General features: G+C 45.3%; 1 protein-coding gene across 2 annotated transcripts in view; it reads left to right on the forward strand.

Moving 5' to 3' along the window:
- Positions 1-26,696, forward strand: part of Arhgap10 (Rho GTPase activating protein 10) — a 248,703-nt gene that overhangs the window by 42,451 nt on the left and 179,556 nt on the right. For both annotated transcript variants that reach the window (XM_055609092.1, XM_055609093.1), the window contains exons 2-3: positions 19,959-20,054; positions 20,126-20,187. In XM_055609092.1, the coding sequence (XP_055465067.1) occupies positions 19,959-20,054; positions 20,126-20,187 (158 nt within the window). The remainder of the gene's footprint in view (positions 1-19,958; positions 20,055-20,125; positions 20,188-26,696) is intronic.

Genomic DNA, 26,696 nt, shown 5'->3' on the forward strand with positions numbered 1-26,696 from the left:
TCTATTTCCCCAGGCAAAGTAGCTTAAATGGGAGCAAATTACCTGACTTCTTATGGAATAGACCACACAAAAGCCAGTAAATACTAAAGGTGCCAATGTCTGATTCTGTAGATCTTTCCTGTCTTGTAAATTCAGAAGTTTGACTTCTGGGTGTGTGGGCACCCAGCCACTTTTCCCTAAGACTGTCAGAGCTAATAGATGGCTGTTGCTGTTCCATAAAGGCCTTGGGACACAGAGATCTAAGATAGGCAGGTGAGCAGGGGAGGCCTGTCCATCAAGCTGTTTATACAGCCTCACTGAAGCACTAGACTGGAGTGTCTCAGTCTTGTGACCTCAGATGTTGACTTGGGCCTCCAGATGCTTCACTTAATTATGTTTTGTTCCTTCGTATTGTTGTTTGTCTATTATTATTATTATTTTTAAATTGGGGCAAGGTAGAAGCCTCACCTAGTCTACGCTCTAAGCACGCTTAATGTACTACATGACTGAACCACTGATTTTTACTCTTCTGTCATACTCAACCGATTGTTCTCTATTATTATTATTATTACTATCTTGTCATTTAAAAAGAAAAACAGTTCGGCCAAAGAAGCAGCTGGGGCCTTGACCTGCATTTCAGCCTACTAGGAAGCGGAGCACCTCGCTTTGGAAACAGGTCACCGCTAATAGAGCGTGGGTGAGCCTGACGGGGCCTTCTGCAACGCTGCTCTTCAGCAGTAAGTTCCCGTGGATTGATTGTCGACTCTAGCTCTGTAGTTTCTGACTTCGTGTGGTCACATGTCTGGCTTTCACCTGTGTGCAGTATAGGAGCCAGGCCAGCTGTAAGTCTTGGCAGTCTGCCGGTGCTGTGACATGGATGCGCCGTGCTTCTTTGGTCAGCTTTGTCTGTGGTGGAGGGCTTCCTGTGTGCCATGGGTATTATGCTACGCCGCCTGCCCCCCACTCGTCAGAAAAACGTTGCTTAGCTAGGAGTTTTCCGGAAGTTCCTTCAGGAGTGGACAGACGGATTCTAGTTGCACAGACAGTAGTGGTTTGTGTATCTTTTTGGCTGTCTTCCCATGTTCAGGGCAGGGTGCTGTGTAAATGAGCCAGTCTTACTCAGGCCTTTCATTACTGTGCGTGTATGTGTGGGCACATTTGCTGTGGTGCTAGGGAGGAGGCTAAAGGCTCAATCCCTGGAATTGTTTTTTCCCTCCACGCTGACGTGGGCTTTAGTCCTCACTCCTCTCCCTGAAGAACCATCTCCCTCTCTCTCTGGCCTTGCATTTCTTGTTACCTGTGCTAGTATAATAGACCCAGTTGTCCCATTGGCTTTGGGTCTTTGATTTTCACTGCTGTATACCAGTCGCCTGTGCTAATACTGATCTAACATTTTACTTTCGTGCGAAAGCACCGAGGCTGTTTAAGGGTTGGTTCTTTTATGATGGTTCCTTTGGGAAAAACGAGAGTGTGTGCACGTGTGCGTGCAGGTGTGTGCCGGGACTCACGCGCCGCAGTGCACCTTGGGGATTAGAGGACAGCCTCAGGTGCCGCTCTTCACTCTTACCTTGTTTGGGATGAGGTTTCTTTATATACCTTTGACCTGGGGGATTCTCCTGTCTCTGCTTCCCATCTCACCATACGAGCCCTGGAAGCGCAGTGTCCAGCTTTGCATGGGTTCTGGGTTCTAGGCTCAGGGCTTTTGTGGCAAGCCCTTTAAGCCATGCAACCATTGCCCAAGCCCTTGAACATTAATATAGATTCCTGTATCATATAAATATTTTGTGATATATAAATATATATTGCATATAAACATAAATAACATACGCTCTAATAAAATGTAATAAATGCAGCCCATCAATGTATTGCTATATATAAATGATCACATATTCGTTTATATTGGTAGATTATGTATGTTCTATATACATAAATATTGTGTATGGCATCTCGTATTATTAGTGTTCTGACCTGATGTTTAAAACCTGCTCCTATACTAGTTTATAGTCCCATGATCAGTGTATGAGAGCGCAGGTTACTTTAACACTTCTTCCCAATGCATATTTAGGCGTGTGGTCGTCTTCAGCAAACGACTGATTCGGTGGGTAACGTGGTAACACCAGCCGGCATGGAGAGGCGGCAAGGCACACATGAACCTTTGCTGCACACTCCTGGAAATTGTGAAGTTCACATTTATTTATTTACATGTTGGGGTGTATCGAGAGTGTGTGTGTGTGTGTGTGTGCGTGCCACATGCATGCCTGGCCGGTGGAGGCCAGAAGAGGGTGTTGTGTCCCCTGGGACTGGGGTTACAGATGGTAGTGAGCTGCAAAGCAAAGTGGATGCTGGGAATGGAACTTGGAGGAAGGGCTGTGGCGCCGAGCCCCCGCTCCAGCCCAGCACACATTCTTTGGTCAGGATGCTGAGGTGGCTTTCCCTGTGGAGGCATGAACAATGTCTGCTCCCTCTAAGTACTGGTTTTCAACCTTCTAATGCTGTGACCCTTTAATGTGACCTCACATTGTGGTGACCCCAACCATAAAGTTATTTTTGTTGCTACATAACTGTAATTTTGCTACTGTTATACATCACAATGTAAATAGTTGATGTGCAGGATAGCTTATGTGACCCCGTGAAAGGCTCATTTGATCCCAAGAGGGTCGTGACCCACAGGTTGAGAACTACTTCTCTAGATAGAGAAAAAGAATATGTCCGTTCAGCTTGGTGAACTAGTGAGTTTCTGGGACTCCGTTATATGTAGCGTGGTGGCTCTGCAGCAGCTGCATCACAGAAGTCTCACTCCAGGATGAACGACAGCTTCTGCACAGCTGCACAAATAGGAGTCCGCTGTTCAGTTACTTTTCTGTATCCCTGTACAAGACTGTGCCCCCCCCCTCCCCCCATCACGTGCTTCTCGGACCAAATGGCCTGCAGCCAGGAGGGGAGTGAGCGCAGGAGTCAGAGAGCTGAAACCTCGGCTCACGGCCCTTCCTGGCTCCTCTCTGTGAGGGACACGAACAGGGCCACTTTTGTTGACATGTCGTGATGAACACGGTAATGGCTACTCTGTGTTCCATATCACAGTATGCCGTAGAGTGTTCCATTTCACAAGTGATAGGATGGAGGCTGAGAGGCCAGAGCGGCTCACAACCGTGAGGCTAGTCATGGACCCAGCATGGTCAGAGTACGTCTTTGGGCGGTCTGGTTTTCCCTGTCCTTCCAAGTATCCAGTGACACTATTTGAGCAGACTCCCTTTGGAGACAGACTGTTTTTAACACATCACCCTTATGTTTCACCATTGAAAAAACTACTTAAGTCACATCTTGAGGGGTCTAGCCATCTGTGCTGTTGGCTGTATCTGTTTTAGGAAGTGCAGCAGCTTGTTGAGTCCAGTGGGAAAGCTGACAGTGTTGGCAGTCACAGTTTTTATGTACTGTAGACATCCTTGCCTTCTGAGAGCGCTCTGTACAAGTTTGTGACGTGGTCGGTGCTGGAGGGTCATGAGGGATGGATTTCCCGTGCTCTGCAAATAGAAGTAGGTGTGTGGAGATCCTCGATGCTTACTTTCCTTTTCCTGTAGAAGAGGTACGATCTAGGAATATAATAAAAGAAATCAGTGGTTTTTATCAGGTATTTGTTGAAACTGTACTGGTACTGTGCAACAGAAATGACCATGAGCATAGCAGTTCCTGTCATTATGTGTCATCCAGTGGCAGAGACAGATGTGTGTATTGTACTGTGGTAAAATATGTGGACATTTTGCCCCTACCTCTGCTATGTGGAGAGAGTGACAAGGCCTCCTCATTGGAGGGATGGCAGCAGAAATAAACATATAAGGGGAACGGGAACGTTTTTAGACTTGAACCTAAATGTCCCTCACTGTGTCCACTTGTATTTCTTAGATGGGTTAGCATTTCATCTCAAGTCCCGGGAGAGGTAATTCAGAAGAAAACTTCATTTGGCTCATGGTTGAGTGTCTGTGTCTTTGACACTTTGCACTGAGGCAGAACATCCTGGTGAAGTGTGTCGTGAAGGACAACTGCAGGCCTTCTGACTCCAGTGGACAGGAGACTGGGAGCCTGTCACAACACAAAGTAGCCCATGTACTAATCCACTGATGGGTTATTTAGAGTGCTCACTGCCTGTTAATCTCCAAAGGCCGTACTGAACATCGCTGCACTAGAGAACGAGCCTTCATTACCTGAGTCTTTTTGGAGATGTGGGATTTAAGCTGTAACAACGTAGCTACATCATTTTACTGTTGTGCGTTTGCAAACCTCGTTCTTGTTTCTTTGTTTTCCTGTGTTGCATAGTTTGTCTCTCTCAGGGTGGTACTCTGAAAGGCTTTTATGGCTCCATTTGCTTGGCGCTCCCTTTCCTTTCACTGTCTTCTGTTCTGGGAACGGTCATGTTGCGAATGCCTGGCACGCTGTATGGTTCTGTGGATCTCCCTGCCCTTCTGCCTTCTGAATCTTTTTTTTTTCTTTCTTCTATTTCTTTTTGTACGGTAGCACCAAAGTTACTAAAACTGTTTGTGTCTGTGTGTCTTTTCTCTTTAAAATTGCTGCGTGAGTATTCTCAAGATGAAATGTAGCTTCCTGGCCTGAGTCTTTTCCATTGGCTCCATCTTGTTCAAGTGTATCGAATCCTTCCATTACCCCCTTTACTCTGCATTCCCCAGGACTTTCCAGTTCGTCAAGATTTTATTTATCAACCTGACACAAGCAAGGCTCATCTGGGAACAGGAGACTTCAGCTGTGAAAATGTCTCCATTAGATGGGCTTGTAGGCAAATCTGTGAGGCATTCCTTGAATTAATGACCGACGGGGGAGGGGTTAGCCCACTGTGGGCAGTGCTACCCTGCCTTGCCAGCTTAGTACTGGGGTTTATTTAAGAAGGCAGGATGAACAAGTCAGGAGCTAGCCAGTATGCAGCGTTCCTCCACGACCTCTGCTTCATTTCGTTACAAGTTCCTGCCTTGTGTTTCTTGCCTGGTTTCTGTTCATGATGGACTGCAGCTGTCGGCTGCAATAAACCCCCTTCTCTCCAGCTTGCTTTTGGTTATGGTTTTTTAATCACAGCAGCAGAAAGCAAACTAGGACATAACACCATTCTCATCTTTGGAAGCCCAAAGTAACTGTCACCTGTGAAATTTCAGATCTGAATTTCCCAAAAAGAGTCTGTCGTATCTCCCCAAAGTCTGGTGACATAGACCTCCTTTCCAGTACACAATTTCTCCCATTTCTTTCCCTTTGTGCCTGTGTGTGTGTGTGTGTGTGTGTGTGTGTATTTTCCTTTGTGGCTTTTCATGAGGGACCAACCCTTCAGCAGCTCTGCTTTGTGTTGTTCATTATTCAAAGCCAGTTTAAACATTTTGCATGTGTTATTTCACTTTAGTAAGAAATCATCTTTGCAGAAAATTTTGTCGAAATAGGGAATTGTTTTCCTAATTTTGGTAGTGATGTTTTTAGTTTCCACAGCCTCTGAAAGTGTCTGTCTGTTCACTGTTCTCAAAGGACACTTTTGCTGGATATAGAGCTATGTCCTTGCTTCCTTCAGCTCTTGAAAACGCAGGCCCTTTGCAAGATGCGTGCATGTTTAGCCCTGGGCCGCTTCGCTTGTCCCGTGAGTCTCTTCAGTTTCTTTGCTGAGTGTCCCCTTGCCCCCCAAACTTTATATTTGACTGTTGAAGCCATGTTATGGTGGCTGCTTTACAATATTTTAGGCTTGATTGGCTTCAGGGCTAGTTTCTGTTGATTTGCTTTTCTCATTCAGCCAATGGCTTTCCTGGTTCTTCCAACGGTTGGTTTTTCAGTTGTATCGGGGATGCACTGCTGATTACGATACCCCGGGTTGCTGTGCAAGTCTTGAGTTAGAGCAGGCAATCACCCAGTTTGTTTAGCGCACAGATCTGTGTCTCCAGTGGTGGTTCAGTTTTGAGGGGGCCTTTGTGGAAATGCTTTATTCTGACTGATCAGCTGCCCTTGGGGATCTGGTCTCATTGCTCCCCGCTGTGCTGTGTGTGGAGGCTGCAGGAATTTCCCTAGACTGGACTGTGGAGCTGTTTCTCAGTAGGGAAAGGAAGTCTCAGGCTTGTGGAGACTCGGGACTTCCCCGTCTGTGGCAGGATTCCTTGCCTGGAGAGGCCTGGGGGATGTGAGTCGTTGGTGATGTTGTACGGGATCCGTCTAGTGGCATCCCATAGTTTTCCTCATATTTCTGAGCAAAGGACAGGAGTTTCAGTTAGGCCCATGGTACCAAGGAGGGTTCCTAGGTCAGGCTCTTCGGTCAGCTGTTAGATCTGTCTGGCCCATGGCATACACCTTGAACCTGAGTTGTTCAGGGTTTGTGGGGCTTCAGATCCATTCTTCTTTGGAGGGTGTAGAACGTGTCTAATGCTGCCAGGAGAGCTTGAGATTGATCTGGGCTAGCTGTAAACTGTCCTTAGCTTGCCTCTGGGGTTGGGTGGCTAGTCTTGCTATGCTGTGCCGTGCTGTTTCTACAGCTCAGGATCACACATTTGTGTTCTTCTCATGGCCTTTCAGGACCTGCCTTTGTTTCTCAGGGTTTATAGTGCTTGGAGAGGGGGAGGGGGTTGTAGGGAAAGCAAGTCTGTGCCATCTTGCTCCTCATCATTCAGTGTTGAATATAGGGTGTGTGTGCATGCATGCCTGCCTGTCTCCTTTGGTACTCGTAGAGCCAGATGAATGCATCGGGCATGCTGTTTTATCACTCTCATATTCCATCAAGGCAGAGAACTGTATGAGTTTCAGCTAGACCGGAAGCCGGTGATCTCCTTCCACCCGTCTCTGGAACCATTGACCGTGGTGCCACAGGCACAGGTCAGGGATGCTCAGTTTGTCATGTGGCTCTGAATTCAGTTTCCTGTGATTGCTGAGCAAGCACTCTTAACTGCAGATTCCTCTCTCCTGTCCCCTGAAGTGCTGGAGTTTTGAAAGCAATTACAGAAGTGCCAGAAACATTTAGGATTTGGTTTCCTGTATTCTCACAGTCTTACTTGCCTGTTTTCTAGGTAAGGAATCTTGGCAATAACTCAGGTGAAGTGATTAGGCTTAGGGATTTTGGTGGTAGTTAAGCAGAAACCAGAGATGGGCATTTATTTATTTATTTGATTATATTTTGACAAAAAGTGGAAACCTTGGAACTGTGCTCTGGGCTTCCGAACATTTAGCATGCCAGAGAATTCACACAAGTGGAAACCTGCCCAAATAAGGAAGAATCCAGTCTCAAAAATATTGCCTGAGATGGAATGCCTACTATATGTCTGATGCAATTTTAATCACTTTTGATAAAATCTAAAATAACATCGCTTCTGGATGACCTTATGAAAGATTTCTTCTTGTAAAAGATGTTCTCTCACTGGCTGTCATCACCATTCTTATTCTACTTCAAAGAAAGTCAACACTGTAATTAAGATGGTGACACTACCCAACCAAGATGGCTCCTGTAACAGCGTCTCATGGGGCTTTCCATCAGGTAGTATGTGTGCACACCCCGTCATCAGCTGCTTCTCAAAACTCTTCCCCATGGCACCTTTCTTCTGTGTCACACAGTTGGAGAAATACACAAGTTAGGTACTTATTTTTCTTTTCTTTCAGGATGCCGGGGATCAAACACAGGGCCCCGTGCCTTACTGAGTGGTGTCAGCCCCTAAGGTTTTTTTTTTCCTTTGTGGAATCTAACTTCTTGTGGTGGAATACACATTCAATTTTATATCAATATTTCTGTAAAATTCTCCAAAGTTAATAAGTATTTATTGTAAATTTTACCTTTTCTGAAGGGCTTTAGCTAATTTGGATGATTCTTTATAAAATTCCTGATACACTTATGTTACATATGTTATATAATATTCGTGATAAACTTCTATCCCTGCTCAGTTGTTGGCAGCTGTTGTGAAGCCCCAGGCACCTGCTAAGAGTTGGGTGGAGACAGGATGGATATCAGGTGTGAAAGTGAGGTGCTGGTCATTAGTCCTGTTGACTTTTTGAAAACTCTGAAGAGCCAAATGAAAAAGTTTACATTAAGGACGGTATCCCCCAGTGTTGCTGGTTGGTGTGGTAATACGCTGAAGGAAGCTTGTGCTCAGGCAGAGTGCTATTCCAGCATCATCCACCCTCCAGCTCTGTGCACTGAAAGCAGAGGCAGAGAGTTCATGCACGAAATAGTTTCTATTCTGTAAGTTCTCTTTTAAGGTGTTATTTGTAGGGCTGCAAAATCAGCTCAGTGGTTAAGACACGTGCTGTCTTGTGAAGGACCCAGATTAATTTCCCAGCACCAGCGTGGCAGTTCTCAATTATTTGAGCCTCTGCTCCCAGCGTGTCCAGTGCCCTCTTCTGACCCTATGGGCACCAGGCAGGCTCATGGTTCATATACATACATGGAGGCAAATACTCATGCGCATAAAATAATAAAAAAATTGTTATAAACCTTTACAAAATGTATGATTCCATCCAGTTAGTCCTTATATGTTTGGCTCCCAAGAGCTACCAAGACCGCATGTTAAACTAACTCATTGGACAGACTGAGCGGTTTTGTTTATCGTCTTACCAGGCGGGTGCTTTGTGCACAGTGGGTCGTCCAGGTTGCATCTCCATACTCAGACACTGAGGTTGTATGTGTGTATTGTCACAGTTTCTAAACTGTTGGTCTCACTTAGACGTTGCTAGCTCGTTCACGTGCTATTTCCGCATTCTATTACGGTAGCACAGCATCTTCAGCTGCCTTCACAGACTCCTCACCTAGCTTTTGTCCAGTTGTGGTTCTGATGTCCATTGGGCCACCCCAAAGGCCTCCGCTCTCATTAGTGCTTTTCAAAGCATGCCTTTTAGGCCCTTGGCTACCCTCTCAGAGGACACACTGGCTTGCCCTGAGATGAGGAGTTTGCTTCTCAGCAAGGAAGACTTGCTGTGAGGAAAAAAAAAAAAAAAAGCAAGGCCTCCAAAACAGAGTGCTTAGGGACCCAGTTAATGTACATTCTGCCCAGATCCCATGTGTAATGTAAAGGGGGAGAGGAGGCTGTGAGTGGTGGTGGAGCCGTGGACTGGGGTAGGGCTAGGAGTGAGGAGAAGACGGGAAAGGCTTCCACAGTGAAAGCTAGTGTTCTGTGTGCTAATAAAAAATTAAAGTGATTAAACAACCCTCTGTCCCAGTTCCTTGTGTGTCCCTTCGGCAGTCAGGCAGGGAGTGGCATTTGGAGTAGTGTTGCTGTGGGAACCATAGCACTTCCTCTACCACCTGGGTCTGTCCAGCAAAGCTGTCCAGTTTCCAAGCCTCTCAGACTGAAGACTGCGTGACAGGCTGCCGCACTAAGGCGGGAAGAGCCTCTTTGCCACATGGCTTCAAGGTGAAACTTGGAGAATGAGATATGATTAGTTTGTTTTGGAGAGGCCTGGGTTTGGTGGTGGTATTACTGTGTGTGACTAACCTTGCTTTTCATGGGAGCCTCCCTCATTTCTAACCTGAAGATTGAGGAGAGCTGGTAGAGTTTTAGGAAGTCCCTCCTCCCTCTCTTTCCCCTTCTCCTGCCTCGCTGCCTGCCTCCCCCCCCCCCCCCCCCCCCCCCCCCCCCCCCCCCCCCCCCCCCCCCCTCGCCCCCCCCCCCCCCCCCCCCCCCCCAGTCTGACTGTCTAGGCCTAACTGGCCTGGAACTTCCTGTAGAGACCAGGTGACCGGCAGAGACCCGCCTGCCTCTGTTCGGAGTGCTGGCTTGAAAGAGGGGTGTGCTGCCACCCCTGGCTGGGCAAGAACTATTACCCAGAGTTGTGATTTGATGATCAGAGAAAGTCATAGAAAAGAAGATTGCTAGGTATGCTTGAATATATTAGGTAATAAAAATCATGATTAGAGTGGTTGAGAATGTGTTACATAAAGAAATGATAATTCAAAATGCTGTTTTAAATCAAATTTTGAACAGAAAAATAGTTGAAATAGCTACAAAATACAGAATTTATACTAGAATGTTTTGGCATGAATTATTCTTAATGGACTATGTTTCTCTGTTTATAGGTTTGATACGAAATAACTTTGTTTTAAATACTTTCTTACGGCCTCTGTTTTGGGTCATACCTTTGAATTCTGTGTACTTTCAGGCAATGAAGTTGCTTCTTTATTTTAAAGATGACAGCTTTCTTCTGTTGTTTTCAGTCTTAAAACCTAAATATGCCTCATTTGTGCCTTTTTTGGCCTGGGACTGTGGGTTTGCCTCTGTGCCAGCAGCTGAGATAGCGACCAGTCTCACAGGGAGTGAAGAACTCGGGAAGAGCCAAGGAGGGCTTCGTGTTCTCCAAAGAATGCTGGCCTACGTCAGCTGCCGGCCTGAAGAAGTCTCTGAGTTTTTAATTATTATTCTTTCTATGACCGCATCACGAACTCCATGACTGATTTTGCTTTCTGCCACCTCTGACACTCTGCATTTGTGGCTCCTTCATGGCTTACTACTTGGCTTTCTCCCTTAAAAACGTGTTCAGCATTTCACTTTGATTTCCTTCTGCAGGTAATTGGCAGTTCAGCTCTCAGGCCATGATCTCATCTGCATCTTGTAGAATTGTTGCCCAGTCTGCTATTATGGCTGATGTACAGTTGTTTTTTTCTGTACCTTAAATTGTTTTTTTGGCCTTCATTTCCTATTTTCTTTCCCTTGACATTCTCTGTTATCTCAGCAGGATAATTTAGTAATCTTTGATATATTTATTTTATTTCCCGACAAGTTGTTTAAGAAACTATCCTCGAGTTGGCAATGAAGAAATGTAAGGTTAAAAAGGACATTATGAACCCAGAGGTGTATGGCTGGGTGCTGGTGATACTGGTAAGGGGGTACAGACTGCCCAGAACCTCCCTCCGTCATTGAGTTGTGTTCTAGACCAAGTTACTGTGTGAGGTCTTTCCAAAAGACAAGTTACCTTACTTGTGTAAAAAACACATGAGCTCATTAGAGTTTGAGTGTCTTCTCTGTAAATAGTGTATTATATACCTTTGCATGGACAGAAAAGAGGCCTCTCGATTGATGATTCCAGCTTATTTGAATCTTTCTCGGCATTGTCAACCACCTCTGACCTTTAGATCTAAACCCTGGTGAAGAATGAACTAGAAGGTCCAGTCAGTGGTCTCACTTTGTGTCTTCTAAGCTTAGCAAAGAAGTTCTCACTGCACCTTTTCTGACCTCTGCGGATTGTGCGGGTGGTGGGGAGCGGTTGCTCGCTACAGGAGATAGAGGCTCAGTCAGAAACCGTGTTGGCTTGAGGGGATGCCACACCATGAGCGTGCAGCTGTGCGCTTGTTCCTAACAGGCATGTATATTGCTTGTAGGCTGTGGGTGACAGTTGTAGCCCAGTAGTTAGTGCCCAGGCATCAAGGGTGTTGATTTTCGCAGGAGCGCAGAGTTTTGGTTCTCTGGATATTGACCTCTGGATTGGGCGTGATGGCTCATACCTTTAATCCAGCACCCAGGAGGTTGAGGTAGGAGGATCTCTGTGAGTTTAAGGTTAGCCAGGTCTATACAGCAAGTTCCAGGACAGGCAGGACTACATAGAGAGACCCAGTCTCAACACCATCCCCCACAAGAGATAAATTTTAAATGACAAACAAAGCTTGTGTCTTGTCCCCGATCTCCCCACTCCCCATGTACACATGATGGGAAGCCAGTGTGTTTGGAGTGATTGAGTGCCTTTCTCAGTTTCATAAGCCAACTACCTCCAATTCGCTCTGTTTTTTTATTTCTCTCCGCTGATGAAGTAGTTTTATTACATTATATTGCCTCCGAGATCAAGTTCCCACAACCATAATCTTTTAAAGTAGCAATGAGAGTGGATGTTGGGATTGAATTGGCTCACGCATTTGCCCCCCCCCAAACCTGATCATGGTTCTTTACCTCCAAGCACACATTGAGTTTTCCGTCACAGATGCAAACACCTGAACGGATGCTCTTAGCTGCCTTCATTTGGGGTGTGCTCTTCATTGGACTGCTTATTCTTCACACAGGAGTGCCTGCCCCTGACATTCTGCACATCCAGAGATTATGCCGAAACCACAAACAGTTCTGACATGCCTGAGAAGGAACAGGCCTAAATCCCTCCTAGAGTTCCCCTGGAATGGGTGTGAGATATTGAGTTGGTCACCCAGCGCGGTGCCTTTGCTCCATGGACAGTCAGGTGAAGCCGCCTGCCAGGTGTTTTCAGATTGGGCAAACTATGATCTCATCCGGGTCCTCTCTGGGAGGAGCCACTAGTGGAGCAAGTTTTTCATCCTCCCTCCACCCAGGCAGCCTTTCTGACATCTGTCACTTCTCTCAGGCTGTATGATCAGTGTCTTCTGGGTTGTGTGTGCATAATGGCATGCTCCACGGAGCTCTGCTACCGTAGCTGGTAAGGGCTGAGTGGTCAGTGGAGCTCCTTCTGTGTGAGGGTCTTCCAGAGATGGCTCATCCCGACTCTAGAAAACGGAATAGGATTTTGAGTGAAAAAAAGACCGCAGATGTGATTAAATTACGGATTCTGAGAATGGGTAGATGATCCTGGATTGTTGTTAGGCCAAATAAAGTTCTGGTGGTTCTCAAAGAGTCACAGAAGGGCATGTGTTGACAGAAGGCTGAGTGGTGGAGGTGGTGGCTGTCGCCAGTGAGCTAAGCAATATGGGCATTCCTCTAGAAGCTAGAAGCCTAGAACCTTCAGAAGGAATGAGGTCCTGTTTGCACCTTGAGTTCAGACCTCTCCAAACCATTGACTTAGCTCATTGGATTTCCAGTTGCCAGAGCACAGATTTATGACCTCCATGAATGGAATGACAATACAGTGTTGTTTTAAGCCACTATGTTATGGCCATTGTTGAAATGCATGTTATCTGTTTCTCTGCATCCTGTTTTTACCATAAGTAAGATTTTTCCTCACTAAAAGAACCTGTGGTCTGACAGAAAAACTAGTGGGCTCTGGCATTGCCATCATCACTTTTTCATTCAATAGTTGCTTGTGGCAGTGTTGTTATTGTAAATAAAAAGTGAGCGTTAGGCTATATAATGCTTATTATTAGCCCTATAATTATTGTGGTGGTATTATTTAACCCTCTATCACAAATAATAAGACACAGACACCTGTTAGGTTTTATAATTGTCTTATTGCCTTGGACTGGGCAGATGTGCGCTGTCTCAATAACCTCACCATTCACCTCCCAGCCCTCATCAATGCCATATGCCTTAACCGTCTTTATCTAGGCTACCTTCCATCCATAATCTTACAAATACTTGCTTATATTTGGTCTTTTTTCCATCCATGCCATCCTTGGAGTCCATTCTCTCGGCCCACTTGGTTTCTTCTCCACGCTAACCCATCTTTGCGTTCTCCTTCCTCCTCTCTTTCCATCCATCTCTTTCCCATGATTCTCCTGTCCTCAGAAGCCTGGGAACCTTAGCCACATCTCCCCCATCCTGGCCTGCTGAGGTCCAGGCCTTTAATCAACCAATCAGGTAAAAAGTCCTAGGCAGGTTTAGACAGCAAGGTTAGGTGTAACCAGTGTCTCAAGGGCCAGTAATTAGCATCAGAAGAAAGCATCGGAACAACCCCCAACGCTCTCTGCATTTAGCGCCTAGTCACAGCTGACCATTGCTGCTGTGGAGTGTGCACGGTGCATGTGGATTGCACATGGCTTGGGAGAGATTGGACGGTGCTACTGAGGAGGGGCTTTATAGTGGTACTTCCAAGGAGTATTTGTAATGAGTGGATTGTTTTGTATTTGATTGTTAGGTGGCATGTTAGGTTTCAAGCCTTCTCCTTCAGATATATATATATATATATATATATATATATATATATATATATATATATATATATATATATATATATATATATGTTTGTTTGTTTTGGGACATATGTTCAGGTGACTTCCCTTTATGCCTTCAGTGTGTCATTTCTAATCATTCCAGGGACTTCAGGTACTGTTCATTCTGTGAATAACAACTTTGTATGTAGACTACCCACAGCAGTCAGACGTGGGTCACTAAGGCCAGGAACACTTTTAACTCAGTATTACCAAATACTGTTGTCCCCAGAGCTGCTTCTAGCACAGCCTCTGATGTGGCCCTCAGGCCTAGACCAGCTTAGGAGTGCACTGTAGGCTCACGGAGATGCTTGCACTATTATTTTTAAGCTTGCAAAATGAGTTACTTACTTTTCCCCCCTCATTTGTAGCCATACTGCCCTTCTTACAGATGGTGCTGCTGCTGGTGTTGTCAAATGGGAAAACATGAAAGAAAGGCTGAAGCCAGCTCATAGTTCTAGAGGCGCTTTGTTTTACTTCCAAGTTACGTGGCTAACATCAGCATTATTTTCTTGGCAAGAATCAGGTGTGAAAATACTGAATTCTGAGAATCTGCCCCTGTTCTATAAATAAAACATTGGTGGCTTTGGATTCTGGTTTGAATGTGCATTTTCCTTCGTGGCACTTTCCTTGGCAGAGTGTTGTATAGTTGACAGTCTAGTTACTTAGGACTTTCTATGCGAAGGAACGCCAGCTTTTAGATGCAGTTTCTCTAGTTAATAAAGGGTGTTGGAACCCAGTGTGATTTGCAAAATTTTTGTACTTTACTGGGTGTCCCATAGTTAGAGTTACTATTGCTGTGATGAAACGCCACAGCCAAAGCAAGCTGGGGAAGAAGGGGCTTATTCTGCTTACGCTTCCACATCATTGGTTCATCATTGGAAGAAGTCAGGACAGGATCTCAAACAGGGCAGAATCCAGGCAGGGGCTGATGCAGAGCCCATGGGAGGGTGCTGCTTAGTGCCTTGCTCTCCATGGCTTGCTCAGCCTGCTTTCTTACAGAACCAGGACCACCAGCCCAGGGATGGCTCCACTCAACGTAGACTGGGTCCTCCCCAACAATCACTAATTAAGAAAATGACCTACAGGTTTGCCTGCGGTGAGACCTTATGGAGCTGTTTTCTTTATTCAAGTTCCCTCCTCTCTGATGTCTTTAGCTTTCATCAACGTGGCATAAAACTAGCCAGCACACTGAGAAAAGCACACATTGGTTATTTTCTTTTCAAGTTGGGATGATAGGAAGTGGCATAGTTCTCCAGTTATCCTGCTGGTGCTCTGGTTGTGAAGAGCAGAACTTGTAGGAGGTTTAGGGGGTATGTGCGAGTTAGTTCTTGTCAACTTGACCCAATCTAGACCTAGCTAGGAGGCAGGAACCTTAATTAAGGAATTTGCCTCCGTCATATCTGCCTGCGCACGTGTCTGTAGGTTGTTTCTTTATTGTTCACTGACAAGCGGGTACCTGGGCCACTGAAGGCAGTTTACCTCTGGGCAGGTGGTTCTCTGTTGTATGTGAAGGCAAGCTGCAACCATGGAGAGTGAACCAATAAGCAGCCGTCCTCCATGGCCACTGCTTCAGTTCTGCGTCCAGGTGCTTTCTTTGGGTTCTGTCCTGACTTTTCTTCCTGGTGAACTAGAAAGCCATTCTTCCCCACGTTGTTTTTCATCAGCATTTTATCACACAACAGAAAGCAAAAACTAGCTAGTCATTTTATGACAGTTCCATACTTACAACTTCAGTAGTGCCTAAAAGAGACTAACCTTGACCAATGGCTAACTCTGTTACTTTCATGGTTTTAACTAACAGTTGCTAATAAATAGATGGTTCTGCTATAAAGAATCACTTTTCTTATGTATAAAGTCACCAAGGGCACACAATAGCCATTGTGCTGGGGTCTGGAGGCTGTTTAGAGCAGATCGTAAGCTGAGGTTGGTGAAAGGATTTCTTAGTAATTGTTAAGAACAAGTACATATCAACAATGTGAGAGGGAGAAAAACATGACAGTTCCTGGACATATACATGTACCACGATGAAATCACCGAGGAGGAAACCTGAACAGACTCAGTTAATACATAACCTGGACACATGAACTTTTTCCCAGTTTAATCATCAAGAAATAGAAAACCTGTGAACAGATCAGTTCCGAGTGTAAGACTGAGACTGTACTTAGAAATCATCTGTCGTATGATGGGGAGAGGACAGGAGCTCCACAAGGACCAAACATATCTAGGCACAGGGTCTTTTCTGAGACTGACACTGCACCAAGGACCATGTATGGATATAACCTAGAACCTCTGCGCAGATGAAGCCCGTGGTAGCTCAGTAACCATTTGGTTTCCCATAGTAAGGGGAACAGGGACTATTTCTGACAGGAACTCAATGACTGGCTCTTTGACCTCCCCATTCCCCAAGGGAGGAGCAGTCCTGCTAGGCCACAGAGGAGTACTTTGCAGCCAGTCCTGAAGATACCTGATAAAATAGGGTCAGATGAATGGGGAGGAGGTCCTCCCCAATCGTGGATTTGGAAAGGGGCAGGGAGGAGATGAGGGAGGGAGAGAGGGTTTGGGAGGGAATGAGGGAGCAGATACAGCTGGGATACAGAGTTAATAAAATGTAACTAATAATAAAAAAAGAAAAGAAATCATCTGTCAAAGTAAAGGAGCTTGGATTGGTGACTCACTCCTGCAACCCCAGTATCTTGTAGTTGAGGCAGGAGGATCACTGAGATTTAGGCTCACTTGGGCTATGAAAGTGACATTTGTCTCTAAAATTAAAATAAAAAAAATGTTAAACCCTAAGACCAGGCAGTTTCACTGCTGATTTCTATTGAATATTATAAAAACAATGGAGACCACTTCATTAATTATTCCAGAAAGCTCAAGAGGAAGGAATTCTTTTAAATGTATTCCACATGATCAGTGTTACTCTAATATCAAAACCATGACAGGACACAGGAACAAAGGGTCAGTGAGATGGCTCAGTGGGTAGAGGTTCTGGCACACAGCCCTGATAACCTGATTCTTGGATCTTGAAAGGTGGCAGGAGAGAACTGATAACCAAGAGTTGTGCTAAGAGTTGTGTTATATTAAAACACAAAATGATTAAAATAAGATTCAAGAAAAGAATAAAATTATAGGATAATGTCTTTAAACCTAGATATACAGATTTCAACAAGATATTACCCGTCCCACTCTAAAGCATGTTATAAAGATATACACTGTGATCAAGTGGAATTCATCACAGGCATGCAAGGATGGTTTAGCATATGCAAGTTAAAATGTATATTAAATTAACAGAATGAAAAACAAAACCATATAATTTATTGTCTAGAGGAAGCACTTGTTAGTCTGCATTTATTCATGGTAAAAACAGTGTTAAGCATTAGATAAAGAAGGGATGTATCAACATTATACAGATGTTAGGTAAGAGCTGTCATTGTATGCATGAAATGCTGACAGCTTTCTGAGGTCTGGAACACATCAAAGATGTCTACTTCCCTGACTTTGATTCCTGGAAGTCTTAGAGTCATCAGGCAAGCAAAATAAGTAAGACATTCAACTTACGAAAGAGGAAGTAAAATTGTCACTCTTGGTACAGGACCTTTTGAATAGAAAATCTTATACAAATTCAGCAACATTGCAGGTTGTAACACCAACACAGGTTTCAGTAGTGCCACAGTCTGCCAACAGTGAACCATCAGAAACAGAATCTAGGCAGAGGACCTGGGAATAATGTGAAATGTTTTGAAGTTAGAATTGGGTCAGGAGGGGACTTGTGTGAATGTTTGAGGTAGTCTGAACACTCCAAAGACATTAGCTGCCCTGGTTAGGCCCCTAATCTCTCTATGAATCTTAATATGCCCATACATACATCAATGTCACCCTGCCAACTCATTACAAAAAAATAAACAGAATAATATGTGGAAGTCTACCCTCAGCCTGTACCAGTAAAGGAAAGTTTTCTCTAGTGTTCTCCCTCCTGTCCTTCCCTGGTAGAGGAATGGAGCTGGCCTGTGATCTAGTCATCAGAAACTGGTTGAATTCCACATGTAAGATACCGGAAAGAAAGAAAAGCTTTTGATGGCTTACATTACATTTACTACAACTGACCCAATTTTCTGTTGTTTGGAAAAGCAGCATATATCTGAAATTAGGACGGTTTGGAAAAATACAGAGGTTTAGAATTACTCCGAGAGGTAGGGTGTGGGTGCACCAGCTCTGACTCCCTTCACCTCACAGAGAAAGGGAAGCGAAGACATACGAAGGAATAGGAAAGCAACCACATCTGTAAGTAGGAAAGGGAATGCAGTTAGGTGTGTGTGGTCTGATGTGTAAGAGATGGACATGAACTTCGATGCTAGAAGGAGGTCAACCACAGTGCACGGTGAGGGATGGAAGGTTCTTACATGTGAAAGAAGCAAGATGCCTCAACACTTGGCACAAGGAAGGCATTGTGTATGTGGCGGGGGGGGGGGGGGGGGTGGGTGGGTGGGTGGGTAGGTGCCAGATTAGCTATGCAAACAAACTCTGAATTAATTCACTTTTCAGGTAATGTGAGGAATTAGAAAATTAACGTTGCAAAACTGTTATTTTAAAACATATTATTCTAAAAACATTTAATTCTGTCCATACAACATGCTTTTTTTTAAAATGAACGCCCTTTGCTTTTTTAGTGTTGGTATTTGGATATTAAAGAAACAGTTCCAAATACATTACTTTATACAGGCTCAGATTCAAAGGGAAATTTTTTTAAGTCTTTATTAATTACATTTTATTCATTTTGTATCCCCCTGGGAAATTTTTAACAATTTAAATGTGTGCATACAAATACGACTCACTTGCATGTTGTTCTTCTTCGTTGGGGTTGGGGGTAGGTTACGAGATGGTCTGTGTGTAGCCCAGTTTGTCCATGAACTCATGGCAATTCTCTTGTTTCCATCACCCAAGTGCTAGGCTACAGGCATGGGCTGCCATGTCGGGTTCAGTATGTCCCACATAACATATGTTTGCTAAATGAGTAACAGAGTTGTCAAAAGTGAGCCTGCAGTTTGCCGATATTTAAAATCAATGCCTGGTATGAACGAGAAGATGAATCCCTCCACCAGATCTGCGTCATGCTCAGAGCTTTCCTTTTTCTCTCCCAATTGTGGGATTTGCTTCTGTGTTTAGTTCTCTGCACTTCACACTGTCTGGCCACATACCACATTTTTCGTCCTGTCAGCAAATACTCCCCCAACTCAGTTTACAGGGGTGAGTCATGCTGAGAGCTTTCCATATGTGCAAGAGTTTTACCTCGCAAATTTACCAAAATTTCTGGGTTGTGGGACTTCATCAAATTTACCTGAAATTGCCAAACTACAAGAGCAGTTCCACCAAGCTCGGCAGTGAGAGATGTGTTTCTTCATTTGCTTTTGGCAGCGAGGTGATTGAGTTCTCTTGTGGTTCTTGGTTTTAGGTTCCTGACCACTGATGGTAGAACATCTTTTCATGTGGTCACAGGCCACTTTAATTTTTTTCACTTCCTTTTGTGATGTGTGCATTTTCCCCAATTTTTTTAAAAAACAGCTCACTTTTAAGGCTGTTATTTATACTTTGTGATTGTGTGCTTGTTTTCAGTTGTCTTTAGCATTTGACCCCAATCAGGTTAGTCAGCCTTTCCTTTGTGAGGCATCATGCCAAAACCTCGTGCATGCTAAGCACATGTGCTTCCACCCAGCTGCATACTTCAGAGGCTGATTTCACATGTGGAGCCTCCCTGCTTCCAGTATCTCCAGTGCTTTTGGGGAAACAGTTTTACTTGTGGGAGGAAGACAGAGGCGAATGCCAGGTGGAGGATGAGAGGGGTCGGATTTTGCCTTTTCACATACCGAGTGGAGCACAGTTCTTGCTGTACTCATCTTAAGAGAATTGCTTTTTTTTTGGGGGGGGGGGGTTAGTTTTTGGTTTTAAAGCAAGGGCCCTGGAGCCAAGCTGTGGTCGCTCACACCTTTAATCCCCAGACTCAGGGAGGCAGAGGTCGGCCCATCTCTGTGAGTTACAGGCCATCCTCATCTACAAAGCGGGTCTAGGACAGCCAACTCTACATAGAGAAACCCTGTCTCGAGAAACCCAAGCAAAAACAAGGGCGCTCTTCACCACGGTGCCTTTTTTTTTTTTTCAGGTCTTTCGGCAGCACAGCGGAAGTTTGCACACTCACTCCGAGACTTTAAATTTGAGTTTATCGGGGATGCCGAGACTGATGATGAGCGATGCATAGGTAAGGAAGCCAAGGCTTGGTTTGCTTTCCTCTGCCTCACCCAACACAGACTAACGCCTCTCTCCCTACAGATGCTTCCTTACGGGAATTCTCAAACTTTCTGAAGAATCTGGAAGAACAGAGGGAGATCATGGTGAGTGGCAGGGGTGTAAACTTATTGATTACCTGACTTCCAAGAGGGGACAGTGTGGACTGTGAGGCTGGGCCTGAGAAGTGTTGATGTATCTGGTGCTTTGCCTGGGAGGAGCTATGGGTGGTGTTCTCAGAGCCCTGATTTCTGGATCCCTGATTGTTCCTGGGCAAGGTTCTGGACATCTAGGCTGATGGTTTTATCTTCATCTGTACAGTCAAGGCTGGGGGCTGGTTTTGCTTTTTGTTAGCAGAGCCTTTTGATTTACATAGATGTTATCCTGAAGCTAAAAGCAGGAACGAAGGAGCCGAGGCATGATTTTGAGCCGAAGCCGTATGGATTTCTCGTCTGTGAGGGTGCACAGAGCTCAGATCTGATGTCTCTGAAGTTGCTTGATGCGCTGAAATGATGTGCTGCTTCTCCTTCTGTGCCTCTTCTTCCTGAGGTCTTTGCTTACCATCCTCAGTAACCAACAAGCAGAAGCCACGGCTGCCCCTGAGCCAGGAACAGAAGTGACCTTTCAGGATCAGCTTTGGGGAGGCAGATTAATTCATTTCGGGGTAAAGGAGGATTATATAGAACTTTGAGGAGGGGTTAGGGATATCCAGGGTAGGCCAAGATCATTGGCTGATGGTCTAAGGTGCTGAGATTCCTCATTTGCATGGGGAGGTATTCCAGGAATCCCAGCTGCTTGCTGAGGGGTTTCTTATGGGGAGAAAGGGAGTTGGACCTGTAATTTCCCTAAGAACTACGTGACTTTTCTTTGGTAGAGGCTGTCGGAGTCTGGGATCTTCCTGCAGAGAAGAGGAAGTGTCCTTAACAAAGGGAGTCTCCTGGGCCTAGCTCAGGGCTTTCCAGTCCTGGCTGTCTGTAACCTAGGTAGCAGGGTTTCCCCACATCCCATCCAGCGCGCCCCAAGTACCTGTCACTTTGCCGAATACCCTGTGAGCTCAGCAGTGCAGTTTTGGGGGATTTACTAATCTTTGCCCTTTTCATAAATTTGTGTGTCTCTTCCAGTTATACAAAGACTCAACAGTATGATTACCATTGGGTTATTCTCATTGATAGCCACCCCCCTACTTTAAAATAATTAGAGCTTGCAGAGGACACTGGGTTTACTGTCCCGCACAAAACAATGAAGTAAAAACCTGTTCTTGATCCTTCAGAGTAAACAGCACCTAGGAAGGGTGAGTGGGTTCAGATGCGATAATGCTGCTGAGACTAAACACGGTAACTAAAGTAGTTAATTGTGCCTGTGCGCTGGTGTTGCTTTCAGCTTTTACTTCACTCAAAGCCTTTTGATGATCATGTCAACTCTGTCATCAAGTTAGTCTACCCTGCTTTATAAATGAGGGAGCTGAGCCACATGGTCAGCCCAAGATGGATATGTCTAAGCTGGAGGTAGAGCCCCGAGCCCCCCCACATACCATGTGGCCTAGTGGAGTGTCCATCAAGAGTGTTTGCGTTAGGGGCAGGGTTCAGGGGATGGAATTAGTTTTAATTTAAAAAGCTACACTACATTCCGAGGTAGTTTCTAGGTATTAGAAATTCCATGGCGTGAGCTGGGAAGATATGTCATTTGGTAAAGTACTTGCCACACAAGCATACCGAGCCAAGGTTGGATTCCCAGCACTCCTGTAAGAAGGCTTGGGTGCAGCAGTGTGCACACATAATTCTGGTGCACGGGGGTGGACCCAGGAGAATACCGAGGTTCGCTTGCAAGACGGTCTGACTGAGTTGGTGAGCCCCGGGTTCAGTGGCACCCTGCCTCAGAAATGAAGGTAGAGGAGGTAGTTGAGGAGGGCATTTGCTGCTCACCTTTGGCCTTTATACGTGTGTGTCTACACAGGTTTCTGCAGACAGGTGTGTCCACATACAAACAGGTACACACAAAACACCCACAATTTCTTGGTGTGCATTTAAAGATAGTGTGATCACATGGACTTTTTCTGGCACAAACTGACAGGTTTAGTTAGTGTTCTTATAATGTTGAATCTGACGAGGCATCAAAATAGTGCCATGATATCATCTTTCCACAGTGTGTGATGTGGAGGCATGGAAGGGTGTGGTCTTGGTTTATATTGTATAAGAGGACTGTGTGTGTGTGTGTGTGTGTGTGTGTGTGTGTGTCTAACTTTCTTTGGCATTTAGGCATTCTTTTCTGTGATTCTGAGCATGTTCCCAGAGTTTATTGCTCTTTTATGTTCTTATTGGTTGGAATCTGAGGGCTTGGTAGCTGTGGTTTGAATAGGAATGGTCTCTATAGACTCACGTGTTTGAATGCTTGGCCTATAGTGAGTGTTAGGAGGTGTGGCCTTGTTGGAGGAAGTGTGTCACGGTGGGGGAAGGCTTCGAGGTCTCCTGTGCTCAAGCCACACCCATGTGGTCCACAGTCTCCTGCTGCCTGTGGATTAGGATGTAGAACTTTCAGGTCCTTCTCCAGCACCATGTCTGCCTGGATGCTGCCGTGCTTCTCGCCTGTAAGCCAGCCCCAGTTAAATGCTGTTCTTTATAAGAGTAGCCGTGGTCATGGTGTCTCTTCACAGCAACAAAACTCTGACATTGCAAAGTACCTGCATTCACAGTTTTACATGCTAGCAAGGTCATGAGTAGACATGGTGTGCCAGCTGTCAGTGAAAAGCGCAGCAGTTTAGAACAGATGGGTAGGGAGCTATGAGTGAGCTGGGCCAGAGAGGCTGTGTCGAGGGCCTTTTGTAGAGCAACGTGAGGTGAGGTGTCATTCTGGTGTGTCCAGGAAGGCAGAGCTAAGCTGCAGTTCAGACTTTTACAGAAATGGCGTGTGGCCACTAGCCTTGGGGGTTTGTCTCTGTATTTTTTGGAGTGAATCGCTGAGGTCTAGAAACTGCAGTGTGGTCTTAGACTCTGATGTAGATGTTGAGGTTCACAGAGATTCTGTTAGCTACTGCCGGCTTCACGGTCAGCCCTGGGGGCAGCTGACGGTGCCTACCTGAGGCGAGATGAGGGTAACAAGCTTGGGCTCCTGGTGCTGGGTGGAAGTGAGGCTAGGACTGTCTGTGGAAGGTGTGAGCCTCAGAGACAAGAATGGCGTGTGGGACAGGTGTGGCGGTTGTGCACACCTGTGATCCCAGCACTCAGGAGGCAGAAGCAGGTGGATCTCCGTGAGTTTGAGGCCAGCCTGCTCTACAGAGTTCCAGGGCAGCGAGAGCTACACAGAGAAACCCTATCTTGGAAAAAAAACCCAAAAAGGTAAAAAACAAACAAACAAACAAACAAACAAACAAAACCTTCAAACAAAAACTCAAAACCAACTCAACAACAACAACAAAAAAAAACAATCACCCACAAAAACAGATTAAAAAAACAAAACAAAACAACCAACCAAACAAACAAACAAAAAACAAACCAACACCACCACCAAAACCCAAACCAGCCACTTCAGAACTGACAGAGAGCAGAAATGGCAGCTGGAGGGGAAGCAGTGGGACACAGCCACAGGCACCCAGAAGACGTGAACACGACACTCCGCGTTAGTTCAGGAAATTGAAAGCACAACAGAAGACAGCGTTAAGTTACATGTTCTCAGCACCCACGGGCACATCTGATCCGGTCTCTCCTGTACCCCTAATTCTCCTGCTGTCATTTTGACTGGCAGCCCAGCACTGTGGTGTCTCATGTACAAATATACACATGTCCAGTACAAATACCTCAGGACATGTCTCAGGACGGTGCCACTTTAACAACAGCAATAAAATGCCTTTATTCCAGAAAACAATTCAGACTCTTTCCTTCTGTCTCTTTCAATAGTAGTTGGTCTCTCTGACTCATCATTCCAATAAATCATATTTGATTGTAAATTTCTAAATCACTTCAGATTTGTAGGGTTTTCATTTTTTCTCCCTTGACCAGAATTTAGAATTTGAATTAACCTTTTTTGGGACACGATCCCAAGCTTGTCATCTTGCTTTTGCCTCTGAGTGCTGGGGTACAGGCGTGTTCCACCATACACGGCCTCCTCCAGTCACAGCAGTAGGAGGGGCCTGAACTGCTAAATGGAATGTAGGTGCCTTCTGAGAGCCTACAGCAAAACACAGTCAACAAGGCACCTAAAGTGAGCGTCAGCATGTTAAAAGCCCACAGGTTGGGGAAGGAGAGCAGAATGACAGCTTTGGAATAGAGTTAGACATTTTCTAATGTTGTTTCTGAGAAGATTAGTGTAATCTTGCTGTGGTGGTCCACACCTTTAATCCCAGCACTCAAGGCAGCAGAAGCAGGCGGATCGGGGTGAGTGCAGCCTGGTCTACAAAGAGAGTTCCTAGACAGCCAAGGCTATACAGAGAAACCCTTGTCTCAAAAACAAACAAAGTAAGCAATATTTCCCATACTTTGAAGTTAAATAACAGTGAAGCACAATCATTGGGTATTTGTAGTTAAGGTTTAATCAGTAAAAGAAAAAAAAAAGCCTTCTGGAGAGGTTAAGAGCACTGGCTCCTCTTCCATAGGTCCTGAGTTCAATTCCCAGCTACCATGTGGCTCACAACCAGCTGTAGTTAGATCCTGTGCCCTCTTCTGGCCTACAGGCACACATGCAGGCAGAATAATGTATAAATAATAAATAAAAATATTTTAAAAAAATGAAAAAAATGTTAAAATCTCTAGAGGGCAAAGACCAATGCCACATATTATGGAAAGCTTTTTACTGCATGCGTGTTCCGTAAGACTTTGGGCTTTAAAGGGTAAATGCAACTGTCTGGAAACAGCAGCCTGCCACAAACTTTCCATCTGTGTGAGCTGACAGCAGCTTGTTCATGCCCCTGCTCCATACCTAAGCAGGCCCATACCACTGTGTGCTTGCTACATGCCAAGTGCCATGTTGTGACAGTAATGACAGTTCTTTCTCTTGAGTAGATGGATATCCACTAGGGGAAGTGGCCAAAGCACATATGCCCAGTAATTCTGCAGTAACAGAGGTGGTGGGGCATCCATGGAGCCCCTGGAGGGGTGGGTGATGAGCGGAGTTGGAAGATATCAGTTAGCCAGTTAAGAACAGATGAGTGGAAATGCTGGGTCCTCTTTGAGGGGAAAGCCAGTTCCATTTGGAGAAGAGGAAAGTCTGTTTTCCCTGCCCTCCTTCACTGCTTTTAATACATTATTGAGTTTCTGGGTGTGGCACAGTGGTGGGGTATGCTCAGTTTGAAGGTTCAATCCCTGGCATCAAACAAAACTATGAACTGAAATCCCATGACTCACTGGAAAGGGAAGCAGCAGAGTACCAGTTCAGGAAAAGAAGTTGCTGTTTGTTTCCACACCCAAAAGTTTGGTTCCACGGGTGGATATGTGTAGCCCTTAGACGGTTGATGCTGTTTCTCAGGGCAGGGTTTCTAAGTGAGTAATTTTTCTCCTGATGTCTCTGACCCTGCTTGTAGAGGTGAAGAAACCTAAACTAGGGAGCTGAGCTGGGCACAGTAAGAGGCCAGAACCGTAGGCTTGTGTCTGTGTGTGCTATCTGAGGGAGACTGCCAGCATTCCTGTGATGTTCTGTGTGGCCTGACAGGACATGCTGTACTTATCTGACATGGGCAGCTGTTCAGGAATCTAGGGACTTTTAAAATAGTGCTACAGCATTTATGAGCATCTCTGAAAAGCCCTTCATAGTGTATTTACTTCTCTGAGTAAATCCTTGGAACAGACTGATTTGTGCTTTCTTGCCAGCCTGCAAGTGAGGATTCGGTTTCTGAGGATTCTGACAAATCAGAGCAGGTTTGGGCCAGAGGGTCAGAAAAGCTGCAAGGAACAGTGCCTGTGGGAGATGGAGGGCAGAGCTTTCCAGGTGGTGTCCAGAGGTCTTAGACACCAGTGTTCAGTACCTTCTCTCCATATTGAAGGTGCTGGGGCAGGCAGGGCTACTTTCCACCTTAAAGTAGTCTTCTGAGCTCTGCTATAATCACCTTAGTTTTTAACACCTGGTTTTCATTCTAATCTGTTACTGTTTTTCTATAATGATTCATGGTGTTGCTGAAATAATATTGATTAAAGAAAATTAATGTTCTTACTCTTCGGGAGAAAACTTCTTAGCGTCTTTCTTCTGTGTGTCCCACAGTAGGCATTCTCTAACATGGTATCTGGGCCAGCGTCGCCTTCATCCAGTGGGATGATTGGTTTCCACTGTCAGCTTGACAGGATTTGGAGTTGCTGAGGAGACCCAACTGTAGGCTTGCCCGGGGTGTGTGTCCAGAAAGAAGGAAATGAGGGGCCAGTGTCTATTCTGAAAGTGGGCAGCACTGTGCCATGGCCTGCTTCATTTACCGCCGTGCTTCTCCATGGCTTCTCCATGGCTTCTCCGTGGCTTCTCCATGGCTTCTCCGTGGCTTCATTTACTGCTGTTCTTCTCCATGGCTGACTGTACACCCTGACTTCTTGAGCCACAATAAAGCTGTTTCCTCATTAAGTTCCTTCTGTCGGGTGTTTTGTGTCAGTGTCAAGGGGGTGATTACTGTACTGGAGGACTGCTTGAAATGCCCATTCTCAGACTG

Source organism: Psammomys obesus, unplaced genomic scaffold (genome assembly GCF_907164565.1).
Source record: "Psammomys obesus unplaced genomic scaffold, mPsaObe1.curated_primary_1811, whole genome shotgun sequence".
Taxonomy (NCBI): Eukaryota; Metazoa; Chordata; class Mammalia; order Rodentia; family Muridae; genus Psammomys; species Psammomys obesus.